The sequence below is a fragment of the Schistocerca americana genome, chromosome 11 (assembly GCF_021461395.2).
Source record: "Schistocerca americana isolate TAMUIC-IGC-003095 chromosome 11, iqSchAmer2.1, whole genome shotgun sequence".
Lineage (NCBI taxonomy): Eukaryota > Metazoa > Arthropoda > Insecta > Orthoptera > Acrididae > Schistocerca > Schistocerca americana.
Window position 1 is genome coordinate 164,133,328 of NC_060129.1, and position 26,498 is coordinate 164,159,825.

The window sequence follows — 26,498 nt, forward strand, 5'->3', positions numbered from 1 at the left end:
ACTGTAGGAAGATGTCGAGGCAAATCAGAGGAATGCTCCTGGACTTGTTACCGGTAGGTTCGATAGACACGCGAGTGTTACTAAGATACTTGGTGACGTCAAATGGGAATTCACGGAGGGAAGACGATGTTCTGTTCGCGAAAACCTGCTGATAAAATTCACAAGTGGAATGGAACTGACTAGTAGTCGCGGGCTGAACCCTCCTGCATTCACCATGCGGTGACCTAGCCAGTATCTATGTAGATGTAGATGGAATGCTTGTTACAGACTACATTCCCTTGTACTACACACGAAGGGTTCCTCAATGCTTTGCGTATTGTACACGGGAAGAATGAAATACGTAGGTGGCTCTAGTTTAATCTCTGATTCCAAACTTTTTCACTGGATCGTCACCCTATACAGGCTATCGAGTAATAGCTGAGACTAGTTTGGCCTTAACAGCGTTCCCCTGATGCTCTTATGCGACTCAGAGAAGCCTGTGTCCATTCGAATTGCTCTCTTCGTTGTTGTTGTTGTGTTCTTCAGTCCGAAGACTGGTTCGATGCAGCTCTCCATGCTATTCTATCCTGTGCAAACCTCTTCATGTCCGAGTAACTACCGCAACCTACATCCCTCTGCATCTGCTTACTGTATTCATCTGTTGGTCTCCCTCTACAGTTTTTACACCACACGATACATGATCCACTCATCTAATCTTGAGCATTCTTCTGTAGCACCCCATTTCAAAAGCTTCTATTCCTTTCTTGTCTAAACTATTTACCAGCCATTTTTCACTTGCATACATGGCTACACTCTATACAAATACTTTCAGAAAGGACTTCCTGACATTTAAGTCTATACTCGATGTTAACAAATTTCTCTTCTTCAGAAACGCTTTTCTTGCCATAGCCAGGCTGCATTTCATATCCTCCCTACTTCGACCATCATACTTTGCTTCCCAAACAGCAAAACTAATTTCTAGTTTCGTATACAAGTGCCTCATTTCCTAATATAATTCCCTCAGCACCATCTGATTTAATTCGACTACATTCCATTATCGTCGTGCGGTAGCGTTCTCGCTTCCCACGCCCGGGTTCCCGGGTTCGATTCCCGGCAGGGTCAGGGATTTTCTCTGCCTCGTGATGACTGGGTGTTGTGTGATGTCCTTAGGTTAGTTAGGTTTAAGTAGTTCTAGGTTCTAGGGGACTGATGACCATAGATGTTAAGTCCCATAGTGCTCAGAGCCATTTGAACCATTATCGTCGTTTTCCTTTTGTTGATGCTCATCTTAAAACCTCCTTTGCTCTCTTCGCCTACCTTCGGAATCCTCACTTAATCCTTTTTCGTATGCATCCCATACATTTCAACAGTAAGCAGGGCTGGGTTGCACGACCGTTTTGTAAGGAAGCTCCCTTATAGACTAATTAGTTATGTTGTAATGAGTAACGGAGCAGTATACGGACTTCACAGTTCGGCCCTCGGCGCATGGATATGGTGAATCACTTCTTTGTAATCTCCTCCTAGCATTTTCTCCAATGCAGTTTTAAAATTGGTAATTAGGTGATTGTATTCACGCAACATTCTCTTTTTTCCACGCCTCGCATGTATCCCTACAGGCTGCTTCATTGGTCCCATTCCCCACTATGTCTGTCTGTAGGGACTGATGGTGATGGTTAAGTGGAGGACGCAAAGAGGCAATTACGGTAAATTTCACCTTGAATCGTAAGAGTAGGTGAAAACCTGGCATTTTTACCTCCGTACCCGTAGCAAATGATGTCGTCTCAAAGCATGCATTGCATTTCCCAATTATATTTTAACAACACATTGATTCATTACATTCCGTCAAAAATGCAGTTTTTAGGGGTTCCTCCGGCTTTCCTAGGAATTTGAGAGCTCGTCTCCAGAGCAAATCAGACCAACCATTTCTTCCTACGATTTCAACGCGTTACGATGTTTACATTTTTGATGTATCCTCCCTAAGATGACCAATCGATGATTAACGTAGTCAGTTAAATGATTCATAATTAAATGCAGCTCACTAAATGCTTCCCACATTTTACATGTAAAAGTACATAGTCTCTCTGTTTCTTATTTGCATTCAAATAACGCCGTCGCTCAGAGTGTTCAAGCGTCTCGAAAGCTGCAAGACACCTCTGACACTCAGTGTCTAAAATGCAGCGTGTCAGTGACTGGTCTGTCTCTGCAGCTGTTACGGCCGCATGACGTTCTGCATGTAAGGTACGGCGGCTCTGAGACTGCTTTGAGGCTTGATGAATTCGAGAAACTTTCGCAGACAGAGCTATCTTAGAAAATACTCTAAATCACACTCACGTTTACGAAGCGTAGCATGAAATAACCGATAATCAGTGCGCATCTGGCAGCACGCGAACCTAATATACTCCAAAACTCTGCTTACAAAAACAGGACCTTAATGTTCTCGTACCTGAGGTTATGTTAATGATAAAAAGGTAGGGCCCAGTGTTGTGGACGGACCTTGGGCTAGAGGCCATTTGCATACCCAGCAGAAGGATCCTCTCAGTGCCACTATCCTACAGTACAGGATCAAAGTACGAATAGTACACACTTCATCTTGCTTAGGCAAATGGAGCAAATCGGTTGGTTCTTTTTGCATTTGACGTGGTCTATAATGTGTTAGGGCAACGGCCTTGCCGCAGTGGATACACCAGTTCCCGTCACATCACCGATGTTAAGCACCGTCCGGCGTGGCCGGCACTTGGATGGGTGACCATCCGGGCCGCCATGCGCTGTTGCCATTTGTCGGGGTGCACTCGGCCTCCTGATGCCAATTGAGGAGCTACTCGACTGAATATTAGCGGTTCCGGTCAAAGAAAACCATCGTAACGACCGGGAGAGCGGTGTGCTGACCACACGCCCCTCGTATCTGCATCCTCAGTGAGGATGACACGGCGGTCGGATGGTAGCGATGGGGCACTTGTGGCCTGCTGACGGAGTGCTTATAATGTGTTTGATGAAACGGATGGAGGCACCGTTAGTTTATATGCGGTTCCTTGGAAAACCATACAAAAAAGGCTTTTTACTATATTTTCGACTGCACCGGCTGACCAGAACCCAGCCGAGGATTCCAAGACAGCGATTCACAGCAAATATCCCAAAGATCCCGGTCTCGAACAAACTTGAAAATTGTTTTCATAACTTTTTACATTCCGAGATACAGAGAGGTTAAAAGATATCCTACTTGTACGCGCAAAATACGCACCTTTAATCCGGTTTGAGACGAAATCATGATACATAAAGTGACGTAACAAGAAGAAATATGCTGTAAGGTGTCTCCGTTATCATCTGGGTACTTCATGTTGTAAAACTAAAATCCATTTGCTCCTAAAAATCAGGTCTGAAGGCGAAACTCAGTTTTGTGTTATTTCAGTTTCACATACTCTATGTGGACAAAAGTATCCGGACACCTGGTTGAAAATGACTCACAGGTTCGTCGCGCCCTCCATCGGTAATGCTGGAATTCAATATGGTATCGGCCCACCCTTAGCCTTGATGTAGCTTCCAGTCTCGCAGGCATAAGTTTAATCAGGGGCCTTTGGGAATGGCAGCCCATTCATCACGGAGTGCTGCACTGAGGAGAGGTATTGATGTCGGTGAGGCCTGCCACGAAGTCGGCGTTCCAAAACATCCCAAAGGTGTTCTATAGGATTCACGTCAGGACTCTGTGCAGACCAGTCTATTACAGAGATGCCATTCTCGTGTAATCACTCCGCCACAGGCAGTGCATTATGAACAATGCTCGATCGTGTTAAAAGATGCAATCGCCATTCCCGAATTACATTTCAACAGTGGGAAGCAAGAAGGTGCTTAAAACATCAATGTAGTCCTGTGTTGTGACAGTGCCACCCAAAACAACAAGGGGTGCAAGCTCCCTCCATGAAAAACACGACCACACCACAACACCACCGCCTCCGAATTTTACTACCGGCACTACACACGCTGGCAGGTGACATTCACCGGGCATTCGCCATTCCCACACTCTGCCATCGGATCGCCATATTGTGTACTGTCATTCGTCACTAAACACAACGTTTTTCCGCTGTTTAGTCGTCCAGTGTTTACGCTCCTTACACCAATCCAAGGATCGTTTGACATTTACCGGCATCATGAGTGGCTTATGAGCAGCCTCTCGACCATGAAATCCTCTCGCCTAACTCTCGTATTACTTGCAGTGGATCCTGATGCAGTTTGGAATCCCTGTGTAAGGGTCTGGATAGATGTATGCCTATTATACGTTACGAGCCTCTTCAACTGTCAGCGGTCTCTGTCAGCCAACAGACGAGTACGGCCTGTACGATTTTGTGCTGTACGTATCCCTTCACTTTTCCACTTCACTATCACATCGGAAACAGTAGACCTAGGGACGTTAAGAGTGTGGAAATCTCGCGTACAGATTCATGACACAAGTGACCCCAATCACCTGACCACGTTCGAAGTCCGTGAGTCCCCCATAGGGCCCCATTCTGCTCTCTCACGATGTCTGATGACTACTGAGGTCGCTGATATGGAGTACCTGGTGGTAGATGGCAGCACAATGCACCTAATATAAAAAATGTATGGTTTCCGGGTGTCTCGATACGTTTGATCACATAGTGTAAGTGAAGTATCTATATTTTATTGGCCAATAACTTTCTTTTCATATAAGTTACATGCCCTGTTGCAGCAGGGAAAGGAAAGAAAACAACTGAGAAATGTTCGTATCGGACAGAAAAAATGCGAATATGTCCCTGTTTAATTGAAAGACCCTTGACTGAATACTGAGTGCTATCTGCCCCACTCTACATTCCTCAGCACCTCTAAAGATTTTGCTGAGAGAGAAGAAGAGAGTGGCAGTGGCGAAGAGACAGAAAAGTAATAAATACTGAAGGATGGTAGAAAGTGGTTGTGCTATAGAAAATGCAAACGGGACGGTGGCAGTGTGGGGGGAACAGAGAAGCTCAGTGCCAGTGGAGCATAGTTGAGAGTGACAGAACAGTTCTTTGAAACGAGTGAAGGAGACAGTCCCAGGGTGATAAGGTGTGGCCAGGGGGGGAGGGGGGAGTGGAGGAGAGCCAGCGATATTAAGAGACAGAGTGAATGATGTGTATGACAATGACAAAGAAGAAGAGACACATGCAGTGGGGAGGAAGAAATAGTATATTAGCAATAAGAAAGAGTAAGAGGGAGACAGAGACAGTGACAGAAGGGTGTAGTAGTAGGACAGAATGAAGGGGAGTGTGGCTGAGAGACAGGAGAGAATGACAAAGACACACAAAGTTATAATAGCGATGATGGGCTGAATGGGTGGGTGAGGAAGGACATCTGGAAGTGGATGAGTATTAGCCGGTCACAGGGGTGGACTACTGGATGTGAGCGAGTTACAGGTAGTGGAACTTGTTGAAGAACGAATATGTTCGCATGCCTATATTTTTGAGTAAAATTTTACAGGTGCAGAAGAAAGTGGCTGCTAACCCACTTTTGATTGAGAGCCTTTTAAGGAAATGATTTTTTTGTGGTCCGGTAGGAGCGATTTTTCCACTGCTATGTTTCTTATAGCTTTCCCAGCGTAATAGCCGGCCGGTGTGGCCGAGCGGCTCTAGGCGTTTGAGTCTGGAACCGCGCAACCTCTACGGTCGCGGGTTCGAATCCTGCCTCGGGCATGGATGTGTGTGATGTCCTTAGGTTAGTTAGGTTTAAGTATTTCTACGTCTAGGGGACTGATGACCTCAGATGTTAAGTCCCATAGTGCTCAGAGCCATTTGAACCGGTGTAACAGTTTTAACCACGGTTCTCGGGCTTACCTTAGCATTTTATCATTGCATCTCCACAATATTACGCCGTAAAAATCGTATGGCCTCACCAGGTGGTGTAGCAGTTATTTTTAAAACTGCAGAAACCGCACGCACGAGCAGACCTCGGTTTTGCACTGTAACGGTTTAATCTATAAACACTTGTAGTCGTCGACATCTGCTGGGGTGTCGTCTACGGGATAGTCACGTATACCATGTTTAAAAATGTGCATAATACTTATAAAGATAATACAACTACGCAGCTTAAAAAAGATGGAAAGGATGTTCTACAAATAGATAATATTGATAACATTTTAGAAACTAAAAAAAAGATAGTGTTAGAGAAACAAAGAAACATTTGGTGCTGAACAGTTATGCAATTTAACAGGATTTTTTTTTTCTTCCCTGAGTTTACCACGTTTTCCTTCGAAGTCCAAGATATCTCCATACCAGATTTTATCCAAATTGGTTCAGCGATTTAGTCATGACAATTTGTAATATATGTATGGGTTTTACGTTCCCTGTACTGTACCAGTTAACCGTTGTCCACCACCGCCTTGGCATACGACTGAGCACATGTGATCATTCCGATATGTTTACAAGTTGTAACACCCAGGTATTTCTACGAGATGAGTGATTCCTATGTGTGAAGTGCACGATTTTATACTTCTGAACGTTTAATGCAAGTTGCCATTCTTTGTGCCAGTTTGAAGTCGTATCGATTTTCAACATATGGTTAGACGTTTGTGCCGGTTCTTTCGGGTAGCACTTCATTATAGATAACTGCGTCATGTGAGGTTATTATCAATATTTTCCACTGCGTAATCAACACTCAGTACGAACATAAATTTCACAAAGTACACTATAACACAAAGAAGAAACGACGCACCACGAAGAAATTATCCGAATCGGTAGATGTGGTGGACAGATATAAATAAACTAGTGATGACAAGTGAAGAAAAAAAATTAATAGTTTTTTCCAGAGAAAGAGCTTCACAAACTGAGCAAGTCAGTAACGTGCTGTACACCTCTGGTCCTCATGCCGGCAGATATTCGGCTTAGCATTGACTGACGGAGTTGTTGGATGACCTGCTGAGGGACATCGTGCGAAATTCTGCTCAGCTGGCAAATTAGATCGCCAAAGGCTCGAGACGGTGGGAGGGCTCTTTCCACAATGCTCCTTACGTTCTTTATTGGGGAGAGATCCGGCGACATTGCTGCCCAAGGTGGAGTTTGGCAAGCAGGAATACGAGCAGCAGAAATCCTCGCCGTCTGCGGGAGAGCATTATCTTCCTGAAATATAAGCCCAGGATGGTCTGCCATGAAAGGCGACAAAAGTGGGCGTAGAAAATCGTCGACGTACTACTGTGCAGTAAAGGCGGTGCAGATGCCTACCAAAGAGTTCCTGCTACGAAGAGAAAAGAAACGTCACCCCAGACCACTCCTGGGTGCCGCGCCACGCGGCGGGCGACATTCTGGTTGGTGTCCCGCCATTGCGCGGGACGTCTGTAGACACGTCTTTGGTCTGAGAGCTCAGTGACTGGAGTAGAATCGTCTTCACTGATGAATTCTGCTTCGAACTGAGCCCCGATGGCCAGTGGAGAGGTGTCTGGAGGCGCCCCAGACAGTGGTAAGATAAGCCAAACAGCTGCTTGCATAAGGCCAGAGGTTGATCAACGTTTTACAGACTTGCTCAACTTGTGAAGTTATTTTTTTTTCAATAAATCATCCGATTTTTCTTAAACTACAATTACATGTTTGTCGGTCCATCTACATCACATCTACCGATTTCCGTCCCATTCACATAATTCTTGGTGCGTCGTATTTATTTTGTAGTGTAGTTCGCTATGATTACCTCTGCATCTGTCGAATTCGTCTCAGTCCTAGCTGCGTTATTGCAGCCTGAATGAAACCCCATCACGGTACTCTTTTTAATATATTTTGGTTTGATGACTACTCAAATATATTTTAAGATAAGTAAATACGCTACCTGATATCCTGGGTCATAGCCTTTGAGTTGACACATATATAAAGATTTAGTCTGTTCATGCACGTCCCACATATTTCAGATTCTTTGCTGGTTGACGTAAAGAAATTCACTGCATAAACAGTATGATCTTTAGGGAACATTACCACGAGCCTTACTGTACAAACTATATGTTGATTACCCATCAGAAAATATTAATAGTCTTCTGACTGGTTTGATACAGCCCGCCACGAATTCCTCTGCTGTGCTAACTTCTTGATCTCAGAGGAGCACTTGCAACCTATGTCCTCAGTTATTCGCTGTCTTCCTATAGAGTTTTTGCCTTCTTCAGTTCCTCTCGTACAATGGACGTCATTCCCTCATGTCTTAACACATGTCCTATCATCCTGTCCCTTCTCCTTACACTTTTTTACCACATATTCCATTCCGATTCAGCACAGAAGTTCCTCATTCCTCACCTTATCTGTCCACCTAATTTTCAACATTCCTCTGTAGCACCACTTCTCAAATGCTTCAATTCTCTTATGTTCCTGTTTTCCCACAGTCCATGTTTCACTACCATACAGTGCTACACTGCAGACGTACATTCTCAGAAATTTTTTCCTCAAATTAAGGTCGATATTTGATATTGGTAGACTTCTATTGGCCAGGAATTCCCATTTTGCCATTACTAGTCTGCTTTTGATGTCCTCCTTGCTCCGTCCGTCACTCGTTATTTTACTGCCTAGGTAGCAGAATTCCTTAACTTCGTCTACTTCGTGACCAAGAATCCTGATGTTAAGTTTCTCTCCTCATTTCTACTACTTCTCATTACCTCTGTCTTTCTTCGATTTACTCTCAGTCCATACTCTGTACTCATCAAACTGTTCATTCCATTCCGTAGAGCATGTAATTCTTCTTGACTTTCACTCAGGATAGCAATGTCATCAGCGAGTAGTATCATTGATATCCTTTCACCTTGAATTTTAATTCCACTCCTGAACCTTATTTCCATCATTGGTTCCTCGATGTTCAGATTGAACACTAGGGGTGCAAGACTACATCCTTGTCTTACACCCTTTTTGGTAAGAGCGCTTCGTTTTTGGTCGTCCACTCTTATTATTCCCTTTTGGCTGGTTCACGTATTGTATATGACCCATGTCTCCCTGTAGCTTACCCCTATTTCTCTCAGAATTTTGAACATCTTGCACAATTTTACATTGTCGAACGCTTTCTCCAGGTCGACAAATCCTGTGAACGTGTCTTGATTTTTCTTTAGTCTGCGTCCATTATTAACGGCAATGTCATAGTTGCCTCTCTCGTGCCTTTACCTTTTCTAAAGCAAAACTGATCGTCATCTAGCACATCCTCAATTTTCTTTTCCATTCTTCTGTATATTATCCTTGTCAGCAAGTTGGATCCATGAGCTGCTAAGCTGATTGTGCGATATTCTCGCTCTTGTCAACTCTTGACGTTTTCGGAATTGTGTGGATGACATTCTACACACCAACGTAAATAGTCGTTTTGTTGCCACTTCCCTCATCGTTTTTAATAATTCTGATGAGATGTTATCCAGCCCTTCTGCCTTATTTGATCTTAAGTCCTCCAAAGCTCCTTTAAATTCCGACTCTAATACTGGGTCCCCTACCTCTTCTAAATCGACTCCTGTTTCTTCTTCTATCACATCAGACAAATCTTCCCCCTCACAGAGACTTTCATTGTATTCTCTCCGCCTATCCGCTCTCTCCTCTGCATTTAACAGTGGAATTCCCGTTGCACTCTTAATGTTATCACCCTTGCTTTTAATGTCACCGAAGGTTCTTTTGACTTTCAGGTATGCTGCGTCAGTCCTGCCAACAATCATTTCTTTTTTGATTCTTTCACATTTTTCATGCACCCCTTTCGTCTTAGCTTCCCTGCACTTCCTATTTATTTCGTTCCTCAGCGACTTGTATTTCTGTATTCCCTAGTTTCCCAAAACATTTTTGTATTTCCTCCTTTCATCGATCAATTGAAATATTTTTTCTGTTACCCTCCGTTTCTTCGCAGTTACCTTCTTTGTACCTGTATTTTCCTTCCCAGCTTTTGTTGTCGCCCTTTTTAGGGACGTCCATTCCTCTTCAACTGTACTGCCTACTGAGCTCTTCCTCATTGCTGTATCTATATATTTTCTACCCAACATGGAAGTTTGACGCTAGTTCCGCCACAGTTCGCTGCCCAGCCTACGATGTCCGACACCGGTAATGAGGGGTGGCTGCCCAACCTCTGGGTGTGGTTTCACTCTGGTTTCACCACGTATGAAGCCAGGCTGACAACACGCATTAAATATTGATAGACGTTTCGAGAAAGTATGCACTAAATACAGGACAGTGTTAAACAGATAACTTTAATACCCACTGTCGTAATGGATTCAGATGGCACGGAGCAGGAGTATTTCGACTGGCTGTCTATACACGATAATATGGTGTCTATCAGAATTGCAGCGTTATCCGAAATATCTCGTACTAGTGCAATATCTAACGCGAGCACAGAGTGTGTTGTCCAAATCGAAAACGTAGCTATTGTTCACTGATTTCATTGGCAATTTGGAGAATTCGAGCTGGCTAGTCAGATGTATGCACGCGCCGATGGGAAACTTTTCAGAACGATAGAGATGAGATACCGGTACGTCAGTGAGCGAGAGGTCTGTTCAAGGCTTCATGAGAGACACTGGACTGCACCTGTGGCACCTGAACTGCCGCTCACAGGAGCCCCAAGACTTGGCTCGTCTGTACGCTGGCGGCCAGCGGGGGTGGGTGCCGCCAACTCCAGAGCTTCAGTCCGGCCTGCTCTGCAGACTTGCAGCCTCTGCCGTCGACTTCCCGCCTGCCTCCCAACGTGCTCTCACCTCCCGGAATTACACCCTCTTTACATCCCCCACCATGGCCTGTCTGCCCACATTTATACAGGAAACCAAAAATCCTCATCATTATAATGGACATACGACGGGTGTTCAGTAAGTATCGCAACACTTTTTCTCTGCCAACAGTTATGTTTTATTCAGGTTACCAAGACACCATACTATTCCCCAGTTCTCTGGCTCCTAAACTCTATTTTTGAACATAACGTCGGTTCAGTGCGACACCCTTACGCCGCCTCATTGGGAGGGCCTCATGGCACCACTCTACTGGGTGATGACGGAGCCAGCCTCCTGCTGCATCGATAATTTCCCCATCATCCACGCACTGCTTCCTGTAGTGGTTATCCTTCATTGGGACAAACAGATGGCAATCGGAATGTGTGAGTTCCGTGATGTAGTATGCACGAGGAAGAACAGTCCCATGATGGTCTGTGAGCTCATTTCGGGTGTGTAGAATTGTCTAAGGCCTTACACAATCATGGATAACAACGGCGGCGTGTTTGTTGCTGTCAGAAGTAGTTCAACTTGCCGCCAAACTGAAGTAGATACTACCTGTGAGCTAGTGTGGGCGGAGGTCATTGTTGGCAACCGGTATACAATCATAATTGGATCCTTTAATCGACCTCCCAATTCAGATGATTCAGTTGTTGAAAGGTTCAAAGAAAACTTGAGTTTGATTTCAAACACCAACCCGACTAATACGATTATAGTTGGTGGTGACTTTAATTTAGCCTCGATATGTTGGCGAAAATACATGTTCAATTCCGGAGGTACGCATAAAACATCATCCGAAATTGTGCTAAACGCATTCCCTGAAAACTATTTCGAGCAGTTGGTTCGTGAGCCCACACGAATAGTAAACGGCTGTGGAAACACACTTGATCTCTTAGCAGCAAATAATCCTGAGTTAATAACGAGCATCATAACGGATACACGGATTACTGAACACAGGGTTGTCGTAGCGAGACAGAATATTGTAACACCCAAATCTTCCAAATATAAACGAAAAATATACCTATTCAAAAAAGCAGATAAAAATTCATTTGACACCTTCCTCACAGGCAATATCCACTCATTCCAAATTAATAATATCCGTGTAGACCAGATGTAGCTTGAATTCAAAGAAATAGTATCGGCAGCAACTGAGAGAGTTGTACCAAGTAAATTAACAAACGACGGAGCTGATCCTCCTTGGTACACAAAACAGGTGAGGAGACTGTTGCAGAAACAACGAAACAAACATGCAAAATTTAAACAGACGCAAAATCACCAAGATTGGCTATCTTTTACAGAAGCTTGAAATTAAGCGCGGACTTCAATGCGAGATACTTGCAATAGTTTCCACAACGAAACCTTGTCTCGAAACCTGGCAGAAAATCCAAAGAGATTCTGGTCGTATGTGAATTATGTTGCCGGCCGGTGTGGCCGTGCGGTTCTAGGCGCGTCAGTCTGGAACCGTGACACCGCTACGGTCGCAGGTTCGAATCCTGCCTTGGGCATGGATGTGTGTGATGTCCTTAGGTTAGTTAGGTTTAAGTAGTTCTAAGTTCTAGGGGACTGATGACCTCAGCTGTTAAGTCCCATAGTGCTCAGAGCCATTTGAACCATTTTTTTGAATTATGTTAATGGCAAGAAACAATCAATGTGTGCTCTGCGTGATAGCAACGGAGATACTATCGAAGGCAGTGATGCCAAAGCAGAGCTACTAAACGTAGTCTTCCGAAATACCTTCACAAAAGAAGACGAAGTAAATATCGCTGAATTCGAATCAAGAACAGTTGCCAACATGAGTAACGTAGAAGTAAATATCCTCGGAGTAATAAAGCAACTTGAATCACTTAATAAAAGCAAGTCTTCTGGTCCAGGCTGTATACCAGTTTGGTTCCTTTCGGAGTATGCTGATGCATTAGCTCCCAGCTTAACAATCACTTACAACCGTTTGCTCGACGAATGATCCGTACCCAAAGATTGCAAAGTCGCACAGGTCACACCAATATTCAAGAAAGGTAGTAGGAGTAATCCACTAAATTACAGGCCCATATCGTTAACGTCGATATGGAGCAGGATTTTGGAACATATAGCCTGTTGTGTTCGAACATTATGAATTACCTCGAAGAAAACGGCCTATTGACACACAGTCGACGTGGACTTAGAAAAGATCGTTCTTGTGAAACACAATTAGATGTTTACTCTCCCGAAATGTTGAGTGCTATTGACAAGGTATTTCAGATTGATTCCGTATTTCTGGATTTCCGAAAGGCTTTTGACACTGTACCACATAAGCGGCTTGTAGTGAAATTGCGTGCCTATGGAATATCATCCCAGTTATGTAACTGGATTCATGATTTCATGTCAAAGAGGTAACAGTAATTGACGGAAAGTCATCGAGTAAAACAGAAGTGATTTCTGGCGTTCCCAAGGTAGTGTTATATCTATATAAACGATTTGGGAGACAATATGACCAGCCGTCTTAGGTTGTTTGCAGATGTCGCTGTCGTTTATCGACTAATAAAGTCATCAGAAGATCAAGACAAATTGCAAAACGATTTAGAAAAGATATCTGAATGGTACGAAAATTAGTAGTTGACCCTAAATAACGAAAAGCGTGAGGTCACCCACGTGAGTACTGAAAGGAATCCGTTAAATTTCGGTTACGCGATAAATCAGTCAAATCTAAAGGCCGTAAATTCAACTAAATACCTAGGAATTACAATTACGAAGAACTTGAATTGTAAGAAACACATAGAAAATGTCGTGGGGGAAGTCTAAACAAAGACAGCGATTCGTTGGCAGGTCACAAAAGAAAATGTAACAGATCTTCTAAGGAGACTGCCTACACTACGCTTGTCCGTCCTCTTTTGGAATACTGCTGCGCGGTCTGGGATCCTTACCAGATAGAATTGGCGGAGTGCATCGAAGAAGTTGAAAAAAGGACAGCACGTTGTTTATTACCGCGAAATATGGGAAAGTGTTACTGAAATGGTACAGGATTTGGGCTGGACATCATTAAAAGAAAGTCGTTTTCCGTTCCGACGTAGTCTTCTCACGAAATTCCAGTCACCAACTTTCTCTTCCGAATGCGAAAATATTTTATTGAGACCGACCTACATAAGGAGAAACGGTCACCACGACAAAATAAGGGAAATCAGACCTCATACGGAAAGATATAGGTGTTCGTACTTTTCGCGCGCTACACGAGATTGGAATAATAGAGAATTGTGTAGGTGCTTCGATGACCCCTCTGCCAGGCACTTAAATGTGATCTGCAGAGTATCCATGTAGATGCAGATGTAAAATTCAGTTTACATTTTTGTGACAGCAAATATGCAGAAGTCGTTTCTTCAGTTCTCTGAATGTAGCGCAGTACGCTTCAGATTTGACCTTCGCACCATGAGGGAGAAGATCGAACAGAATAACCCCTTCACCCCTTCAGACTCCGACAAGACGGACACCATTACTTTACCAACTGACGGTACAGCTTTCAGTTTTTTCTTCAGAAGTGGAGTTGTGTGGCGCCACTCCATGGATTGCCGTTTTTTTTTTTCGTTTCGAAGTGATGAATCGAAGTTTCATAGCATGTGGCGATGTCCAACAAAAAGTTGTAACTATCAGTCACGTAATGTGCAAGCATTTCCGCACAGACGGTCCTTGCATGAAGTTAAAATCTTCTGGGCTATTAGCCCGCTTCATATCTCCTCTAAAATAATCGACGTTTCGACCTTTCTGCTGGGATCATCTTCAGGATCTTCCCGTGTCCACTGCTGCTAGAACACTCTTTCTGTTAGGCGACGAGGAACCCAGCGGGCGCACACCTTTGAGTAGTTCACCTGGTGGACGAGTGTGTCAGCGCTAACAACACGGACGTCCAGTTCTGCAGCGAGATGTCTGAGTGTGATCCGTCCATCATCTGGAATGAGAGTGTCCGCACGTTTCAACACTGCAGGAGTCACAGCTGTGTGTAGATCGGAAGGTTTTGTGCGACCTTGTTGCGATGACGTCAGATGCCTCGCTCAACGACTCACCGTGCTTTAGTTCACTGCCACGTCACCGTAGACATTCTGCCCGCGCCTGTCAGTGTCTGCGACGCTCTGGTGTTCCGCCAATAGAAATGAGAAATTCTGTCTGCTTGGAACGCACCTCTGTTACAGACGCCATTTTAAAGGCTACGTATTGTCCCCCACCACCTATCGGAGCTCCATGAGACAATAGGCGGGAATATTCCAATATGTAGCATACAAAACTCCGTATTTTTTCAATCAAAATTTTCCGAGAAAAATTGTGTTGCATTACTTATTGAACGCCCCTAGTGTAGTGGTTTTAATTTCTGTGATGCGCCTCTGAGCTGCTTACGTTAAATATCTCCTCAGGTATATTTACCTGACGATCTGCCGCCATTCCTTGTTTTTTACTCGTGTAAGAGAGTCAGAGTGTTACAGTGTTTTTCCACCTACACTTACACAGTTGACAGTAAGCTAATAAGATAGCTGATTACTCAACAGTCTTCGGATCGGTTAAAAGAATAATCCAACAGGATCTGCCTTTATGTGTAGTAGTGTGGCTGACAAATGAGTACACGCCGGAAAAGAGTCAGAGCACTGAATGGCAGCAAGTGGACCCACAATAAATAAAAAACAGAAAAAAATTATATTCATCTGCCTAAAAATTTATGGTCAGATTATTCTACCACGCAAAAGACATTATCGCCGCTAGTTGGGCTACGAAGGATACGAGAATATTTTAAAAGGGCGACTCAAGTACTCTTTAGAAAAGCACCAACAAAGAGCAATAAGAGCCCTAGACTAAGAAATACAGGAGAAGATTGAGTGCCTCTGGAAGCAAACAACGCTGAGCCCGTGAGAAGCGACCTCGGAGCCATCCGATAAAGTTTATCTCGGTTGAGAGATAATCTCGCGAGAGAACATTTAAGCTGTTTCGTACCTGCTCCGTGTTACTGTTCGTTGTGGTGATCCTCGCAGTCGGTAGCACTGTCGTGAAGTAAACTCATGAAGCGAGGCCTCTGATAGGCAGCTATCATCAACAGCCGAAACATCGGGATGCCATCATAGTGTGTACATTGCAGATAATCAGTGCGAGCTTTACAGTAATGTACATGAGATATTAATAAACTTGTGAATGCAGAAACCTTCGAGGTCCTAATCGACAGACAGATCTTGGCTGCATTGTGTCCAAGAGCCAGCGAATCCACTTCGCACGCAGCACAGCCCACTGCGTAGTTTGGTACGACTGCGTGGCCTCTCGTCTCATCACTGTCCTCGTCATTTGTTTGGAGAAGGCTGGAAGTTTACTGGATCGGAGTAGCGTCGCAGTGGCTGAAAGACATTGCCTGACATTTTTTACAACAAAAATTAATCATACTTATTTCTATTTGTAAGTAACTGCAATTCCCGACGTTGCCCAAGATGTTTAATATCTGTCAACAAAGTGATTGGCCCTGTGACTTGTTGATACCCACAGCGAAATCAACCCGCTTGGGAAACAGCAATCAACCTTTTTTTCTTCCTTACTGTTACTTCCCCCTCCTCCCCCCTCCCCCCCCCCCACCCTCCGCAAACGTATGGTCTTAGGTTGGATCGTCAGGGGATACTATTTGCCGCGCTTCAGTCACATGAGCGGAAAAATTTTAGAAACGTATTATAAAAGCTGGACATGGCAGTTGCCAAAAAATTTACGTTTTGTACAATAAAAGACAGATCGACAGTTATGTAAGTCAAAATACAAGAAGTTGATTTATAAATTAATTAAATTACAGATACAGATGAATGGAAAATGAGAGTCGCATAGGAATATACAGGGTGAGTCACTAACTATTGCCACCAAGAATAACTCCGAAAGTATGATAGTAGCTGAAAAGTTTGTGGGACAAATGTTGCATGGGACAACGGCGGCCATAATATGACGTTGGTTTTTTGTAACTAGGTGGTGTTCTGTCAGAGATATAAAGGTCAACTTCGTTTTCTTAAATGGCTGACAGCGGCTATCGAGACGAATCGAATGACGTGTAACAGTAAGGTCTTTGAAGATCAACGAAGGTCAAAAACGCGGCACGAACGTCCATGTACAGAAGGTGTTCGAACTGATGACCATTGGTATCAAGTCAGTGCTGCAATCTTCTTATCATGGATTGAGTGGTATTCCTTCTCACTTCGGCACTTGTCGAACCACATGCTCTGACAATTCTCTCTCGCATATCTTCAGCTGTAGTAGAACGTCTTTATAAACAATGTCCTTTATGAATCCCCACAAGAAAAACTCCAGGGTGTCGAGTCTGGCGAACGAGCCGCCCACGACTCGTCTCCTCCGCGTCCAGTCCAACCATCTGGGAATTGTCTCTGCAACTCGTTTCTGGCCATCAGCGAAAAATGTGTCGGACACGCAAAGTGTCGATACTACATTCTGTTCCTAAAGGTATTTCTTCCAATAACAGACCTAATGTTTCTTCCAGTAACATGGTGTACTTCCTAACATTAGGATTTCATTCGATGAAATAGGGGCCTGTAATTCTGTCCAGAATCCCACACCGTACAGTAACCGACCACGGTTTTTGGTGTGCAACTTCCCGCAGCCAACATGGATTTTCAGTTGCCCAGTAATGTATGTTATGCGAATTAATCAATTTGCGCATACAATTCTTCATTTGAGGAAGAGAACCACATTTGTAACTTTTTTATATCGTAAGATGGCATGCTGTTGTATATGCGTATAAATCAGTTCAAATGATACTTTCTTAAACTTTCCGTGTGACTTGATTATTTAATTGTTCAAATGGCTCAGAACACTATGGGACTTAACTTCTGAGGTCATCAGTCCCCTAGAACTTGCAACTGCTTCAACCTAACTAACCTAAGCACATCACACACATCAATGCCCGAGGCAGGATTCGAACCTGCGGCCGTAGCGGTCGCGCGGTTCCACACTGTAGCGCCTAGAACCGCTCGGCAACTCCGGCTGGCGATTATTTAATATTAAGCTAAAAGTAAAGATAGCTCAAGATAGCTTTAGCGCCCCTCCTTGAGGTTTTCCTGTATCCGCCACTGCTCGTGTGTAGGTATGTATACAAGTTTCTGAAAAGAGCCACAGGTCGCAGTTAGTATTATGTATCTACCGGTTTCGCTCTCCAAATGACAATACCAGCTCTTGCTAAAAATATATGTAGCCTACGTCCTCCCAAATTTTCACTATGGCATCATGTAGAAATTTGAAGTAGATCGGCGAAGAACTTTTAGAGTTATTTCGCAAAAACCTTTCCTCTATATGTACCACAAACACATATATTTAAAGTCAGATTACGAAATATTATGCAGACAGTGACCTTCCTCTTCCCTTGAAGGTAAAGTGTGCAAAATTTCATGAAGATCGGAATAATACTGTAGATTTGTATGAATTACAATGAAACGAACACTATACACCGTGTATCATAATAAATAGTGTAAACACATACAGTTGAAAGTACACGATACTAGAAGCAAAAAAGTCTCAGGAAACATGGGGTCGATAATGGATATCTTAAGAACTACGAGCAGTTTTTCATCTTCGATACTATGAAGCAAATTTCTTCTACTGCAAGCTCTTTGCTTTCCACATTTTGGGAAGTAGTAGTAGGGACCAAAACAAGAAAAAGTGTCCAGTAAACATTGGCTCTAAAATGTACACCTTAAGAGCTATGAACACGTGCTCATCTTCGCTACTTGGAAACACAACTCTTCTAATGAACAATTGCTTATAACTTTACAGGTTTGCATTTTATAGCCAATGTTACTGGACATACTTCCCAAAATGTGGAAAGCAAAGAGCCTGCAGTAGGTGAGACCTGCTTCACAGTATCGAAGATGGAGAATTGCTCGTAGCTCTTAAGGTATGCATTTACGACGCTATGTTTACTGAGACTTTTTTACTTCTAGTGTCGTGTACTTTGAACTACATGCGTTTACACTAGTAATTATGATCCACAATATATATATATATATATATATATATATATATATATATATATATATGTGTGTGTGTGTGTGTGTGTATAGATTATTATAACTATGATGTTTGCCGCCCCTTCTCTGGGTGATCCGCGATCTACATGACTGTATGCAGGCAGGAGGTCTTCTCAAGTACCGCTCCACCCCTCACAACTACGGCCTGCTGTAAGCACCACGCAGTCTGGCTCGCCATGTCAGCTAAGCACGTTCACCGGCCATTGGAAAACACTGGTAGCTCTACAAACCACTGCTCGAAATAACAGAGGGCACTGGAAAACTAATATAGCGACTGGAAACGGCTGTAGCTGTTCAATGCACACCAGTACATACCGACAGGAATTGCAGAGAATATACACTGGAGCCGTTGATGACTGGAAACGTGTTTTCTGGTCGGGCGACTCCCGTTTCAAATTGTATCGAGTGGATGAACGTGTACGAGTATGGAGACAACCTCATGAATGTTTAGAGTCGGTGGCATGCAAGAAACTTATTTCGAAATACCACTGAATGCTTTCTTAGAAAACTATTTCGAACTGTTAGTTCAGGAGCGCACTCGAAGTGTTAATGGTTTAGAAACTATATTTTAACTCTTAGCAACAAATAAAGGTGAACCAATAGAGAGCACAATAGCGGATACACAGATTAGTGGCTACAAGGCTGTTGTAGTGAGACTGAATACCGTAACACCTAAACCCACCAAAAATATGCCATGTTATCAGAAGTATCTGGACACTTGGCTGAAAACGACTTACAAGTTCGTGGTAATGCTGGAATCCACCCTCAGCCTTGATGACAGCTTCCACTCTCGCAGGCGTACGTTCAGTCAGGTGCTGAAAGGTTTCTTGGGGAGTGGCAGCCTATTATTCTCGGAGTGCTACATTAAGGAAAGGTATCGATGTTAGTCGGTGAGGCTGGGCAAGAAGTCGGTGTTCCAAGACATCCTAAAGGTATTCTGTAGGATTCAGGTCATGACTCTGTGCAGCCCAGTCCATTACAAGGATGCTATTGTCGTGTAGCCACTCCGCCACAGGCCGTGCATTATGAACAGGTGCTCGATCGTGTTTTAAGCGTAAATCACCATTCCCCCAATTTCTCTTCAACAGTGGGAACTACAAAGATGCTTAGAGCCGGCCGGAGTGGCCGAGCGGTTCTAGGCGCTACAGTCTGGAACCGCGCGACGGCTACGGTCGCAGGTTCGAATCCTGCCTCGGGCGTGGATGTGTGTGATAGCCTTAGGATAGTTAGGTTTAAGTAGTTCTTAGTACTAGAGGACTGATGACCTTAGAAGTTAAGTCCCATAGTGCTCAGAGCCATTTGAACCATTTTTGAAGATGCTTAAAACATCAGTGTTGGCCTGTGCTGTGACAGTGCCACGAAAAACAACAAGGAGTTCAAGCCCCCTTCATGAACAACACGACCAGACCATAACACCACCGCCTCCGAATTTTACTGTTGGCACTACACACGCTGGCAGATGACTTTCACTGGGCGTTCGCCATACCCACACCCTGCCATCGGATCGCCACATTGTGTACCGTGATTCGTCACTCCACACAACGTTTTCCCACTGTTCAGTCGTCCAATGTTTACGCTCCCTACACCAAGCGACGCGTCGTTTTGTATTTACCGGTCTGATGTGTGTCTTATGAGCTGCCGCTCGAGCACGAACTCCAAGTTTTCGCACCTCCCGCCGAACTGCCACAGTACCTGCAGTGGATCCTGATGCAGTTTGGAATTCCTGTGTGATGGTTGGATAGATGCCTGCCCATTACACGTTACGACCCTCTTCAACTGTCAGCGGTCTCTGTCAGTCAACAGACGAGGTCGGGCTGTACGCTTGTGTGCTGTGCGTGCCCCTTCACGTTTCCACTTTACTATCGCATCGGAAACAGTGGACCTAGGGACGTTTAGGAGTGTGGAAATCTCGCGTACAGACGTATGACACAAGTGACACCCAATCACCTGACCACGTTTAAGGTCGGTGAGTTTCGCAAGGCGCCCCATTCTGCTCTCTCACGATGTCTAATGACTACTGACGTCGCTGATATGGAGTACCTGGCAGTAGGTGGGAGCACAATGCATCAAATATGAAACACGCATGTTTTTGGCATGTCCGGATGCTTTTGAGCACATAGTGTACATGCAAAATACATCTACTTAAACAAGCAGATAAAAATCCGCTTCACGCAATTTCCACTCTTTTCGATCGCAATATCTAAATACAGACAAGACGGAGTTTGAATGCTAGGAAATGGCATCGACCGCAGTTGAGAGATGCGTATCAAACAGATTCCCCACGATACACAAAACATATCAGAACGGTGTAGCAGAAGCAACAGAAAAAAGCACACAAATTTTTAAAAGAACGAAAGAACACCTAGATCGTCAAAGTTATACAGAAGCTCGAAATTTAGCGGGAACTTCGATGGAACATGTCTTGAATAGTTTTCTAAAAATCTGAATGAAAACTGAGAGATTCCGATCATACACTCCTGGAAATTGAAATAAGAACACCGTGAATTCATTGTCCCAGGAAGGGGAAACTTTATTGACACATTCCTGGGGTCAGATACATCACATGATCACACTGACAGAACCACAGGCACATAGACACAGGCAACAGAGCATGCACAATGTCGGCACTAGTACAGTGTATATCCACCTTTCGCAGCAATGCAGGCTGCTATTCTCCCATGGAGACGATCGTAGAGATGCTGGATGTAGTCCTGTGGAACGGCTTGCCATGCCATTTCCACCTGGCGCCTCAGTTGGACCAGCGTTCGTGCTGGACGTGCAGACCGCGTGAGACGACGTTTCATCCAGTCCCAAACATGCTCAATGGGGGACAGATCCGGAGATCTTGCTGGCCAGGGTAGTTGACTTACACCTTCTGGAGCACGTTGGGTGGCACGGGATACATGCGGACGTGCATTGTCCTGTTGGGACAGCAAGTTCCCTTGCCGGTCTAGGAATGGTACAACGATGGGTTCGATGACGGTTTGGATGTACCGTGCACTATTCAGTGTCCCCTCGACGATCACCAGTGGTGTACGGCCAGTGTAGGAGGTCGCTCCCCACACCATGATGTCGGGTGTTGGCCCTGTGTGCCTCGGTCGTATGCAGTCCTGATTGTGGCGCTCACCTGCACGGCGCCAAACACGCATACGACCATCATTGGCACCAAGGCAGAAGCGACTCTCATCGCTGAAGACGACACGTCTCCATTCGTCCCTCCATTCACGCCTGTCGCGACACCACTGGAGGCGGGCTGCACGATGTTGGGGCGTGAGCGGAAGACGGCCTAACGGTGTGCGGGACCGTAGCCCAGCTTCATGCAGACGGTTGCGAATGGTCCTCGCCGATACCCCAGGAGCAACAGTGTCCCTAATTTGCTGGGGCGGTGCGGTCCCCTACGGCACTGCGTAGGATCCTACGGTCTTGGCGTGCATCCGTGCGTCGCTGCGGTCCGGTCCCAGGTCGACGGGCACGTGCACCTTCCGCCGACCACTGGCGACAACATCGATGTACTGTGGAGACCTCACGCCCCACGTGTTGAGCAATTCGGCGGTACGTCCACCCGGCCTCCCGCATGCCCACTATACGCCCTCGCTCAAAGTCCGTCAACTGCACATACGGTTCACGTCCACGCTGTCGCGGCATGTTACCAGTGTTAAAGACTGCGATGGAGCTCCGTATGCCACGGCAAACTGGCTGACACTGACGGCGGCGGTGCAGAAATGCTGCGCAGCTAGCGCCATTCGACGGCCAACACCGCGGTTCCTGGTGTGTCCGCTGTGCCGTGCGTGTGATCATTGCTTGTACAGCCCTCTCGCAGTGTCCGGAGCAAGTATGGTGGGTCTGACACACCGGTGTCAATGTGTTCTTTTTTCCATTTCCAGAAGTGTATGTAAAGTACAGCAGCAGCAAGACGCAATCAATACCTCCACTGCGCGTTAACAATGGTGATGTTAGTGATGACAGTGCCAGTAAATAAGAGTTACTAAACATCGTTTCCCGACATTCGTTCACCGAAGAAGTCGAGGTAAATATACCAGAATTCGAATAAAGAACAACTGTCAACATGAGTAACTTAGAAGTAGTTGTCCTCGCTGTAGCGAAGCAGCTCAAATCTATTAAGAAACGGAACTCTTCTAGTCCCGACTGTATACCAGCCAGGTTCCTTACAAAGTATGCTGATGCAATAGCTCCGTACTTAGAAGTCGCGTACAACCGCCCGCTCCACGAAAGATCCGTACCCGAAGACTGGAAAGTTGCACGAGTCACACCAATACTAAGAACGGAAGCAGGAGTAATCGTGTGCATTGCAGATCCACATTAGTAGCGACGATTTGCAGTATGATTTTGAAGATGCTCTGTGTTCGAACATCATGAATCACCTGGAAGAAGGCGTTTTATCGAGAGATAACTAACACATATTCAGTAAATATTGTTCTTGTGAAGAAACAACACGCTCTTTATCCTCACGAAGTAATAAGTGATATCGAAAGGGGATGTCAAATTGATTTAATACTTTTATGTTTTCAGAAGGCTTTTGACACTGTTCCCCACAGACGGAATGTTATCAAATTACGTGTGTCTCAGTTGTGCGAGTGGATTCGTGATTTCATGTCGGAAAGGTCATAGTTCGTAGTAATCGACGGAAACTCTTCGAGTAATTCCAAAGGAATATTTATAGGACCTCTGTTGTTCCTCATCTACATGAATCATTTAGAAGACAATCTGAACAGCCCACAAAGATTTTTCATCTGCATCTACATCTACACGGGTAAGTCACATTTAAGTGCTTGGCAGAAGGTTCATCGAACCACTTTCACAATAATTGTGTATTATTCCGATCTCGTACAGCGCGGAGGAAACGAACACCTGTATCTTTCAGTGCGAACTCTGATTTCCCTTATTTTATTATGGTTTTCGTAGATCAGCGTAAGCAAAATATTTTCACATTCGGAGGAGAAAGTTGCTGATTGAAATCTCGTGAGAAGATTCCGTAGCAACGAAAAACGCCTTTGTTTTAATGATGTCCAGCCCAAATCCTGTTCATTTCAGTGACACCCTCTCCCATATTTCGCGATTATACAAAACGTGCTGCCCTTCTTTGAACTTTTTCGATGTACTCTGTCAATCCTATCTGGTAAGGATCCCACACCGCGCAGCAGTATCCTAAAAGATGACGGACAAACGTAGTGCACGCAGTCTTTTGAGTAGACCTGTTACATGTTCTAAGTGTTTTGCCAATGAAACGCAGTCTTTGGTTAGCCTTCCTCACAGCATTTTCTATGTGTTCCTTCCAATTTAAAATGTTGATTATTCTGATTCCTAGCTATGTACTTAAACTTAACGGTGCTTAAATTTGACTGATTTATCGTGTAACCGAAGTTTAACGAATTTCTTTTAGCACTCATGTGGATGATCTCACACTTTTCATTGTTTAGCGACAATTACCAATTTTCCCACTATACAGATATTTTTTCTAAATCGTTTTACAATTCGTTTGGATCTTCTGATAACCTCATAGACGATAAACATCATCTGCAAGGCGGCTGCTCAGACTGTGGCCCTGAGCACTATGCGACTTAACTTCTGAGGTCATCAGTCGACTAGAACTTAGAACTAATTAAACCTAACTAACCTAAGGACATCACATACATCCATGCACGAGGCAGGGTTCGAACCTGCGACCGTAGCGGTCACGCGGTTCCAGACTGAAGCACCTAGAACCGCACGGCCGCACCGGCCGGCGCTCAGACTATCTCCCAAATAGTTTAAGTAGATGAGGAACAGCAAAGGGCCGATAACACTAACTTGGGGGACGCTAGAAATCACTTGTATTTTTCTAGATGACTTTCCGCCAGTTACTACGAATTGCGACCTCTCTGACAGGAAATTACGTATCCAGTCGCATAACTGAAACGATATTCCGTCAGCACGCTATTTCACTACAAGCCACTTGCTGCTGATGCTGTAATTTACGATTGTCGTTAAGTCATCAGATGATAAAAAACAATTTCAAAATGATTTAGGCATGATCTCTGTATGATTTGAAAAGTGGCAACTGACTCTAAATAATGGAAAGTGTGAAGTCATTAACATGAGTAGTAAAATATATCCGCGAAATTTCAGTAACACGATAAATTAAAGAAATCTAATTGAGTTAAACAATTAGAGATTAGTATTACGAGTAAATTAAACTGGAAATGTCACATAGGTAATGTGTGTGGGAAGGCTAACCAAAGGCGTTGATTTATTGGCAGAAGATTATAAAACTGCAACAGGCCTACTAGAGAGACTGCCTACACTACACTTGTCCGCCCTGTTCCGGAATATTGCTGTATTGAGTGGGATTCTTACCAGGTAGGATTGACGGACATCGTAAATGTCCAAAGAAGGGCACTCGTTCTGTATTACCACGAAATAGGAGAGAGTTTGCCACGGATATAATACAGGAATTGGAGTGGCTGTCATGAAAACAAAGACGTTTCACGTTAAAGCAGGTTCTTCTCATGAAACTGCGATCACCAGCTTTCTCCTCCGAGTGTTGGAATATATTTTTTGGCGCCCACCTACACAGAGAAGAAGAAGAATAGAAATCAGGGTTCGTATGAAAAGATTTAAATGTTCATTTCTCCTGCAGGCTGCTCGAGAGTGGAACACTAGCCACGTAACTTGAAGGTACAATGTAGTTCGATGAACTGCTTAAATATGAACTGTAGAGTGATCATACAGATGTAGACGTATGATGTACTCCTTCGTTGGTGGCCTGTGAACGTTTTACCTTGTTTCACAGCACTATGTGCAAGCCAAGCTGCCTGTTTGAGTACATAACTGTGTAACTGCGTAACGTCGAGTGAGTCGACGCTGTACGAAGATGTACTCACCGAGGTCTTGGCAGTACGTCTCCCACATCAGTCCATCGCCGTAACTCATGTCGTCGGTGACGCTGGCGACGTGGTTACAGACACAGTCGAGCATCGAGGAGTTATCTGCTGCCAGCAAAACCAGCAGCGACGTAGCTACGCCCGCTGGGTCCATTGTCAGCTACTCACGCAGAGGTGCGAACGAACACAGGCGGTGCGTACCGCAGGGAGCACTGACTGAGTGTGCGCTACGTGCAGCGGAAGAGTTTCCGCAGGAAGGTTAAACCGCAGGAAGCGTGACGTCTCCCACCCGTGACTCGCTCATTTTTCCCTTTACCTTACCAGACATCAACTGCGGACACGCATTCGTCACAAAAGAGTATTTGTTTCACAAATACGCCTGCAACGTGGACTTAGGACGACATCGAGTTACACTAAGAGACTTGTAGCAGATGTCCAGGCGTACTGATTTACTATTCCGACACAAAAATCTCATGACGTGCCAGTCTTTAATAATGAATTGGGAACTGATGCATATTCAAGTGCCAAAGAAACTGGTACACCTGCCTAACATCATGTAAGGCACCAGCGAACACGCAGAAGTGCCACATGCGCTCGACTAATGTCTGAAGCAGTGCTGGAAGGAATGAACACCATAAGTCCGCAAGAGGGAGTGGAGATATCTTCTGGGTAGCACGTTGCAGCACATACCAGATGTGGTCAGTGATGTTCATGTCTGGGGAGTTTGGTGGCCAGCGGAGGTGTTTAAACCCATAAATGTGTTCCCGAAGCCACTCTGTAGTAATTCTCGACGTGTGGGACGTCGCATTGTCCTGCTGGAATTGCCCGAGTCCGTCGGAATGGAAAATGGACATGAATGGATGCAGGTCATCAGGCAAGGTGCTTACGTACGTGTCACCTGTCAGTGTCGTATATAGACGTATCAGAGGTCCCATATCACTCCAAGTACACATGCCCCACATC

General features: G+C 44.7%; 1 protein-coding gene across 1 annotated transcript in view; it reads right to left on the minus strand.

The window, feature by feature from the left end:
- LOC124553467 overlaps positions 1-25,689 on the minus strand; it is a 94,088-nt gene extending 68,399 nt beyond the window's left edge. The window contains exon 1 of the mRNA XM_047127325.1: positions 25,536-25,689. Within this exon, the coding sequence (XP_046983281.1) occupies positions 25,536-25,689 (154 nt within the window). The remainder of the gene's footprint in view (positions 1-25,535) is intronic.
- Positions 25,690-26,498: the final 809 nt, after the last annotated feature.